The sequence below is a fragment of the Rhipicephalus microplus genome, chromosome 3, assembly GCF_043290135.1.
Source record: "Rhipicephalus microplus isolate Deutch F79 chromosome 3, USDA_Rmic, whole genome shotgun sequence".
Taxonomy (NCBI): domain Eukaryota; kingdom Metazoa; phylum Arthropoda; class Arachnida; order Ixodida; family Ixodidae; genus Rhipicephalus; species Rhipicephalus microplus.
Genome location: NC_134702.1, coordinates 40,697,587 through 40,707,079, shown reverse-complemented (window position 1 = coordinate 40,707,079; position 9,493 = coordinate 40,697,587). Strand labels below are relative to the sequence as shown.

Sequence of the window (9,493 nt, the reverse complement as noted above, 5' to 3'; positions counted from 1 at the left end):
GGCAATCACACGCACAGAGTCAGCAGACGCAAACATGACTTACGTCAAATCCGGCCAATTGTGATAACAAATAAAAAAATAAAAACATAAAAATCACCAAAATTGCACATTTAATGTTTTAACACCAGAAAAAACTTAAAATATAAGTAATTTTTTATTTTAATTGTAGTTTTATTTGTTAATAAGGATACGAAACTAACAACAAGAATACGTGGCTCCTCGCTACCGGCGAGCTCGCGTGGATTTTCTGTTCCGCTAGTTCCGCTGCCGGGGGGGTTTGCCCGTGGACGCTATGTGTTCGTCGCTGAACTCTAATCGCGCGTAGGATGCACCGACTAGCTGATGCGTGAAAGGTGTAGAAAGTCGTCCCTGGACGAACGCTGTCTCCTCATTTCCTCAACTTTCGCGCGCTAGGTTTTTACACCGCGAAAAAAAAAAAAAAACTCCGGCCGGCATCTATCATCGTAGGTTACGCTTCGTCGTCTTCGGAAGAAGATATGCGGCACCTCGCAGTAGCATCCCTGTTTCTCCCCGTCTTCGTTCTGCTCCGTTTGTGCGATCCCGCACTTGGTCTCGGCGAAGTCATCTACGCGATCAACGCCGGCGGCGAGGAACATGTGGACGTCCACGGCATCCGCTACAAGCGCGACCCGCTCTTCGGAAAAGTTGGCACTGCCTCCGATTACGGCAAGCTTCTAGTCATCGGCAGGGCTCCCAGGCAGGACCACATCCTGTACCAGACCGAGCGTTATCACACGGCCACTTTCGGCTATGACATCCCCGTCAACAAGGACGGTGACTACGTCCTCGTGCTGAAGTTCTGCGAAGTGTACTTCGATTCGCCGGGCCGAAAGGTGAGCGTGCCCCAGGCCGGCTTGCGTGGCGTTCCATTCTGCCGGTCTTGCATTGATTCCACGGCACTTACCTGCATGCCATCATCTCTCACATTGCACTGCACTAGATTTCTCGGGCCTTAACTCTATATTTGTTTTTATTGATTACAGTGCTCGTGCCCCAGTTTATATCGCGGTTTGATTCGATCCGACTTCGTGGTATGTGCTCGTGGCACGCGATACGTCCAGCCATCTGCCGCATTTCGGGTCGCATATGCGATACGACTTTCTAATTTTGATTTCGCGTATTCGTGCCTGCTTTGTTGCTACGGTGACCCGGAAAAGCGTCGTCGATTGTTCTTTTGCACCGATCACCTTATTTTTTGTCTTCGCATTTGAGCGGCGATAGGATGGAACACTTCCGTCTTTCGGTTTCGCGCTCAGGACACCGTGCCAACGAGGCAACCCGACAATGTTTTCTTTTACACGTTTGCAGTCTTTTGTTCATATTCATGCCGTGTGCGAGAGCGTTTTTTTTTTTTTTAGCGACTATTTTGTAGAACGTGGGCACTGCTGTGTCGCGTGCGTCTTTGCTGACATTCTGAGCTCTCCGATCGTGGCATTTAATTATCCTTTACCTTCTTCGCGGAATTTTTCGTCCACTTTTTTTTTGTGCCACATCTGTTGTTTCTACATCAGTTTTTCCTATGCAATTCATTCATAAGAGGGATTTTTTTCCCCTTGGCACACGGATACAAGTCGTTAACTTTTTAAAATCTTCACCTTATTAAGCTGTGAAAGGCCGTGAAAGAAAAAAAAAATCTGAGTATAATATAACACATTTATGATAAAAGGTTGTTGCTGCTGTGATTTATGTTATACATAATGATTGGCGGTAAAATTCTGCAGCCAAGAAAACTTGTTGCAAGGCATTGTGCATTTAGCTTACTATTATGGCATTTTTCTCGTTTATTAAGGAGCTGACTTGCTGAGAAATTGTTGCACTTAATTGTCTAGCATAACTGTCACATAACTATACAGTCCAAGTTGTACTCGTAAGTTGCGAGTAAGCGCACTTGCTCACATTCGGCAGTTTCAAAATAGTGTAACCAGAGGTCTGTGTTGCCAGCACCCATGCAAACCTCCCGAGTATGCATGTTGCATTTTGACAGTAGTGTGCATACGCAAGCTCTTCAAACGCTATGCGTCTTATTCTAAAACACCCTGTTGTCTTTACAGGTCTTCGACGTAGTCTTAAATGGCCAGCACACAGTGGTTGCCGACTTGGACATCCATGCCAGGGTAGGGCGAGGAGTCGCTCATGACGAGTATATTGCCTTCAGCATCAAAGGCAACAAGCTGCGAATCAACGATGAAGAGTCCACCCACGACGGAAAGATCAAGGTCGAATTTATCAAGGTGTGGAAACAGCTCATATTTAAATATTTACTCTCTAGCGGGGACATGTGCTTTTATCATTCGCATTTAGAACTTACACTGTCTGTAAGAGCACTGCGAAGCAGGATGTTAAGAGGAGGAGCTATCTATATGCGTGAGCACGGAAGGGTTGTTTTGCAAGTTGTCCGCCGCGCCAGATATTGTGAAGTTTTTTGCATTTCAGATGTTGATGCGTAGCGTCTCGCAAAGAGCAAGCTTTCTGTTTAGTTTGATCAATCTTCGCGTCCCTTCTTTAGCATGTGCATTAACATGCAGAATAAGGTACGCATCAACATGCACACCGCAATATTAAGCATAACTTGTGATGCACATAAACTACGGCAGACCACATACAGCAGTTTTAACAACTCACTCGTGCTGCATCAAGTGTTGTCTGCCACGAGATGCTACATGCTGGAGTTTGGGCCATTCAAATGCAATAGAAAAATATAAATCCTTACCAAGCCATGAAAATGGTGCTTTATCTTGTCAATCTAACACAGTCTTTCCACTTCCACAAGTGTTGTGTGACATGTTCTGGCTGGTTGTCAGACCCTGTGAACAGTATTCATGGTGTCACGTATCTCGCTGCAGGACATGGTGTTGTTTTCAGGACTGAAACTTTGCTGTCGTAGTTACATGTAGAACTGCTATAGAAAGTGAGAGAAGGCAGTCCTTGTCAACTCTGATTCTTGTACGGCATCAAGCACATAGAAATTGTATGTTGAGCACTCTTGTGCTCTTTTTTCTGATTTTTATTACTCCGGTGTTGCGATCTGTTATCTTCCCTGCTTACTGGAGCGCGCTTGCTCACAAACATTGTTCACATTACGGACCAGCTATCTGCGTAGTGGTTGACCTAAACAATTTGAATACAGTGTGCTCACACAGTTGGAGCATATACTATTTTATGTTTCACATTATCTGCTGCAATTAGGTTAACATGCAGAATGCCTGGAACCGGGTTAAACATATAGCATTTTTTTCACATGCTGGGTTCACTGCAGGACACCTTGGCTATGCTAGGAAGCCAGAAACATGCATTAGCTCTTACTTGTATTTTGACTTCACAGAGTTCTTGCGGTGCAATGGAAAATGCAGAGTGACATTGTCAGGGATGCAGTGTCCCTTATATTGCACAGCAATTGGCAGATCAGAGGGGGGTTTGATGGACTCCCTTCGTGGCAGCCCAGTATCCTCCCACAGGGCCGTGCCGGTGCTTGAAAGAGTAAAATAGCAACCTAGTTTCATACAGTGCGAGTTGTGTAATTAGTCATTGATTGCTTCAAACCTATTACAAAAGGCTTAGCCATAATTCTTCATCGGCCGCAGCATCAACAAAGTGTACATAATACCTTACAGGCGTGTCACAGGTACCCAACTCCTCCCAGCACGATGAATAATGAAATATTGAATGCTTCCCTACTTCACAAAAATTCTGGTTTGTAGCACAGTGGATACCTTGCAAGTGTATATGTATTAGTTGCCAAGGAAGCCCATGAGCACTATAAAGTTCCATTATAGCGTGATATGAGAGTAAAATAATGACCCTGCATCACATAATGCAAATCGCGTAGTGGTTTAAATCTTCCAGCCAATTACAAAGGACTCGGCCATAATTTTTCATCAACCGCCGCATCAACAAAGCATAGTTGGTGTCTCATTTGAGTCATTTCTCTGCAGAATGATCAGCAACGGCGTAATTTGTGCTTCCCAACTTGACTAATATTATGGCAATTTATGGTGTAGTCCGCACCTTGGAAGTGTACTTCTATTAGTTATGTGAAGAGAGTTTACAATGGGCTCTAGAAATGCCACTTTTTTACTTTCACTGTGACTGTGCTGCAATTTTTGCGCAGGCCTGATATTTTTTTATGAGCACATCTGGAGCTTTTGTTCTTTTAATGGTTGCAGAATTGCAATAGAGGTGTGCGGGTTTATATCTCAAAAGTTAGAAAGGCCAACCCCCATGTTTGTATGTGCGGCTTCATTCAGGGGCTAATCAGGATGAGTGAATATATGAGCATGCAGGAAGCTTGCTTATCTAAGCATGTCTGGAGTGATCTTTTCTTTCAACTGTTGGCTGGTGTTGGGATTACAGTATTTAGTAGGCTTTTGTTACCTTCAGATAAGGCAGGCACATAACTCAAAAGAATGTAAATATTCTGGCTATGTTACAGTTCTGACGTGAAGTTGGTTTAACCTAACATCATAATGGGAATAGTTGAAACTTAAAGTACCTGGGGGACAATGGCATATTAGCAGTGATATGACATGGGTTTAAGTTGCAAAATTAGCATTGATGACATGGTGTTCCTCTTGGCCTGTTGTATAGCTCTCTGTTCGCTTTTAAATTTGGTTATGAGGGATTTTCCGCATGTATTCTATATTTGTTTATTTGTTCATTTCAAGGTTAAAGGCTCATTGACAAGCTTAGAAGCTCACTGGGGAGAGCTTGTAATATATATTGTGCTTGTTTGCTATTCTAATCCGATTTGGGGGCAGTAGTAAACAGCCAGCATCCCGAAGCACTGTATGAAACTGGTGTTAACACTAGATTGAATCGTGTGGCTGTCATGTGCGTTTTATTTTGCAGGGCTACCGGGATAACCCGAAAATCAACGCCATTTACGTTATGAGGGGGACGCTTGACGGTGAGCATCTTAAACACACATATGTTCCGTGCCGTTTTTGTTTTTGTTATGCACGTTATTTTTTTGGCCTGTTAGGTGCTTGTGCTAACCGGCATGCATTCACGTGCCGGCAAGACACAAGGGGTTTAGGACGATAATGAGACACGTCGCAGTGTACGTCGTCCGAATAATTTTGACGCCCTGAGATCCTCACACGCACAGAAATCTTAGTACGTGGGTGCTTTTGCATTTTGGCTCAATCGAATTGCGAATGTCGTGGCTGGGAATAAAACCCCCATTCCGAAGCTGAGCTTTGTAACGCCTATTGCTGCACAGCTACAGCAGCTGGTATGATTGTGCATTAAAGGTATCGTGAATATAATTTTTATACAGCTGTACTGCGCATCCTGAACACGTGTGTGGAAAGTTTCGTCAATTGGAATGACTTTGAGATTGCGTTTGAACCAGTGAACCAGCCACACTGGCTGCAAAACGCAGGCATTAAAGTTGAGAATTCATGCATACACACGATCATAGTACGTGTAAAAATGTTCTAACATTATCGCCATTACACAGCATGCGGAACAGAACAACATCGTTTCAAAAAGAACAAATGTCTTTCTATCGGAAATCAATCCACCTCGTGTCGCTCACATGCGAATAAGCATCATGTGTTCGAACATAACTGAGATCAACACAATTTACAAGCATTGCTATGACTATATGAGCTACATTTTTCTTTTTTTTTTAATATAATGTTGCCTTAACTGGACAACACTTGAAAGTAGACTGTGTAAGCCTAACTTTAAAAAGCTAAAAATTTATAAACATCTTTATTTAAAGCAAAGCTTTCATATATCCTTGTAGGTATTGCCACTACACACTGCGTGGCTTCAGAGGGCCATATCAAACTAAAACGATTTAGCAGAAATATATTTAGGCTAGATATTAAGAGGCCACAGGCCTAAAAGTACGTTAACTGTTAAATTCCCACCTATGACATTTGCATTTCGATGGAGCCAAAGTGCTAAAACACCCACGTATTTAGATTTATGGACACATCAAATAAAGCCAGGTTGTCAAAATTATTCATGTCCTCTGCAAGAGATATCTCATTGTTATATCAATCAAGGTTTTGGCATGTAAAGCCTCTTAATTTAGTTTCGTGTACAATCACAAAAAAAGGTAGATAAGTCATAGAGGCTGCTTGAAATGGTTCTTCATTGCCTCCGCTACGTGAAAACAAAACTTCTTGGAACTGCAGCCCAATTCATAACCTTGTCACAACGCTACATGTCAGCATACTCCTCGTAATGTTCGTGCAAGGCACATCATCGCACCGAAAAAAATGTCCCACATTGTCTAGTGTTATCGGAGCTCACCTTGCCTCAAGAAGATGACTCTCCAAGATAAAGGTGTATCTCTCCTGGTCGTATAACACTGGAGGCTTTCATTACCATGACGCTGTTTTAGTGGGTCTCCCCCCCCCCCCCCCCTCCGCCCTTCTTTTCTTCTTTTGTGGCTTAGATGCACGCCCAAGGTACAAAGCACACATCAAAAACTTCTACTATACTTTACTATTGAGTGATGACAGTGATTCGACACCTTTTATTTGTTTCGTTAAAGATAACCACTTTGTGTCAGCTTGTAGAAATGTTCTTGAAGCACACAGTTACCCGTATCGTTCAGATATAGAGGCCTTAACTAGGCAAAAAGCTTCAAAGTGTATCTCTTCGTTTGGTTTCCGGTGAGCACTGACAAATTCAGCTCAGTGTGGCATTCTTCTGCTCATCTATTCTATTTGTTCGTCAGTGTGGTCATTTAAAAGCTTGTTGTTGTTTGCATTACTTCATTATAGCATGAACCGAGAATGTCCAAGCAAACTTCACATCTGGTGCAGGGGGTCAGCTCATGAAACATGTCCCTGGGATGCAAAAGCACAATTTCATGGTTGGTCAGTCTCCAAAGAAGATACATTAAATGCTTCTGTTAATATAAGGAGCCTAACTTCATAAAGCTTAGTTTCAAAGGAGCTGTCATGCCACATTAGGCCTTTCAAGACCCTATTGGACGAAAAAATGATGCGGAGCCCGGAGCATCGAGATCCAGTATGGCAACTTGGCATAAGGTTTAATGCTAGTCAGTACATGCTTTGGCGCCGATTGAAGTGCATTAGTGAAAGAGGCGGACTACTAAGAGGTACGTCTACAGCTTGGATGTTTTTGCTGGTACGAACCACTAATTCAGAACCAAATCAGTCAAAGCAATCTTTTGTGCCAGTTCGTTTTCACATAAGGGCTACCTTCAGTTGCTAGAGTAGCTTACCAGCTACAATTTTCGACTGCTGAACGCATAGTGGTCAATATTTTATTGGCTACAGCGTCCAATGTTGGGGGTTTGAGGTAACTGTCAGTGTGCTCGCATACGAGTGTTGGACATTGAGCCTCAGATGGTCGGAATTTCTGAGGAACCAAAAGGTATAATTTGAATGGGTGCGAACTTATGATTTATTTGGACAGCACAACGGTGTGTCTTGGGGGGACATGAAGTAGGCAAGACCCATGTTGTAGATGCTTAGTCTTAGTTTACCTCATTCGCTTTTCCTTTTTTGGTATCACCTCGTATTTTCATCACGATCGCAACCTACACAGAATGTCAGCTTATCTTGTAGCCGTGTGAAACTGAGATGTAGGATAAGTGTGTTGTCTTACTCGATGCCATCTTGCTGTGCAGACGTGCCCGAGCTTCCCCCATTGGAAGAGCTTGAAGAAGAAGAGGAGGAAGAGGAGGAGGAAATTCCCACAAGGCACGCTTCTGGCGACTCCTCTCCCGGATCCCAGCACCAGCCGCGCAGGCCCTCGGGGCCTCGTAGTCCAAACCCGTACACGGGAGACGACAGCAGCGCCCTCCTGCCCATCTTTGTGGCCATCGGAGCCTTCATCCCGCTGCTGTTCTGCCTCTGCAAACTTTGAGCGTGTCCCCCGTGTTTTGTGGGGGCCACGGTGTCCCACTGTCTTCGAGAGGTGATGGGGAAAAGGGAGATGTCAGGTGGGGGCTTGTGATTGGGGGGCAGGGACTCATTTTTGTGTATTCTTGGACTGCAGCTGAAGCTTTTGCCTTCACATTGGGAGCTGCTCAAGGAATGGGCCGTTGGAAGGAAGCACCATGGCAACAGCTTCCGCTGCAGTTTGAGGCTTGGAGGGATTCTCCACGGTCTCATTGTGTGACTGTGTGTGGTGGTAGTTGCGCGGTTGCAAAGCAACAATGTTGCAACTTTTCATTTCGAGGTCCCGGAACAACAAAGTTGGCGGGATGTCTTAGTGCACCGTTGCTGTCTCGCCTCTTCGGCCTCGGCATCTGTCGACCCATGCGCGGACTGCACCAAAGGGCACCAGTGAGGATAGCGGTGAGGCGACAACAATGTGTCGAAGCATTCTAGTCTAAAGGTCCGGTGTTGACTGAGGCCTGGCCCTCTTTGCCTGTAATTGTGTCATCAATCTTCATTTCTCTACACGTAGCATGGAACAGTACTTTGGCACATTGTGTTTCATTCCTTTCATCATTCGACGTACAGTCAGTCTTTGCTGGGACTGGGCGAGCCACGTTTGCAAGCCAACTTAGTGTGCATCGGTTGCATGGGTTTTCAGGTTGTGATTTCGGCCTGGCATGAGGATTGTGAGTGTGATTGAAATCATTTTTCTTCTGCACCCCTTTAGATGTGGTTGTACAACTGCTCGTAAATATTAGAAAAGGTGATTTATTCACAAAGAGTAGTTGTGCATTTGGCGCGGTTAGTCCACATGGGAAAAAAAAATGGAAATTTTCGTTTTTCTTATGCTGATGCATGAACGGTGGCTTAAGTACAGGCCTAAAGGCTGATTGTGCTGTACAAGATGCATTATCTTTCCAGGCATCTTTCATTCATACGACGTTTATACATCGACAGTCGCACTGTACAGGTCCATTTCTCCAAAGGGGCACACCCTTGCATCGTTTCCTTTCTTCCTCGCAAAACGGCAGCGCGTGCCTTTGCCTCGGAAGAACGGCCCTAGTAGCAGTTTGCATGTTGTACCGAATGTCTTCGGTGGAGGGTGATCACGATCAGATGGCAATGAGCAATGGCATTTAGTGGGCACACGTGTCCTCTTTGATAGCATGTTTTCTTTACCCTAGACACCATTACATTGTGCAACTTTAAAAGAGCAAAAGGGAAGAGGTGCGCTTGGTAGGGAGATGATGAATTGAAGCATCTTAGCACACATTGGTAACAGGCCAACCATCGAAGCAGCCTTTGGAATGCAGAGAATTTCAAATCTTCTCACTCAGGTAAAAAGGGCATTGACACACTCTTGCCCTGAGCCAAAGGGCAGAACACACGAGTGACTAGGCATTTTTTACTCAGCCAAGGGCTTTTATGCTCCACTTTATAAGAAATTGCTTGTTCCAGTGAAATTTCTTCACAGTTTGGTCAAACAACATGCGATACATAAAATGCAATGCACTTTTACCTTTCAAGCAGGCCAGCAGATCTCTTCACAATGCAATCTGACATGCAGGCTTTTTGCCCAGTATTGAAAAAAAAAAAAAAAG

General features: G+C 44.3%; 1 protein-coding gene across 1 annotated transcript; it reads left to right on the top strand.

Annotated features, from left to right (window-relative positions):
* The first annotated feature begins 313 nt into the window (after positions 1–313).
* On the top strand, positions 314–8,289 carry LOC119176053 (malectin). Its single transcript, XM_037427168.2, has 4 exons — positions 314–854; positions 2,073–2,252; positions 4,867–4,924; positions 7,637–8,289. The coding sequence occupies exons 1-4, from the start codon at positions 498–500 to the stop codon at positions 7,873–7,875; spliced, it is 834 nt and encodes a 277-aa protein (XP_037283065.2). The 5' UTR covers positions 314–497; the 3' UTR covers positions 7,876–8,289.
* The last annotated feature ends 1,204 nt before the right edge of the window (positions 8,290–9,493 follow it).

Coding starts and splice junctions, on each gene's coding strand:
- LOC119176053 (XM_037427168.2), top strand. CDS start 498: ATGCGGCACCTCGCAGTAGCATCCCTGTTTCTCCCCGTCTTCGTTCTG. Junction 2,253..4,866: donor TCAAGGTCGAATTTATCAAG/GTGTGGAAACAG, acceptor TTTATTTTGCAG/GGCTACCGGGATAACCCGAA. Junction 4,925..7,636: donor TATGAGGGGGACGCTTGACG/GTGAGCATCTTA, acceptor CTTGCTGTGCAG/ACGTGCCCGAGCTTCCCCCA.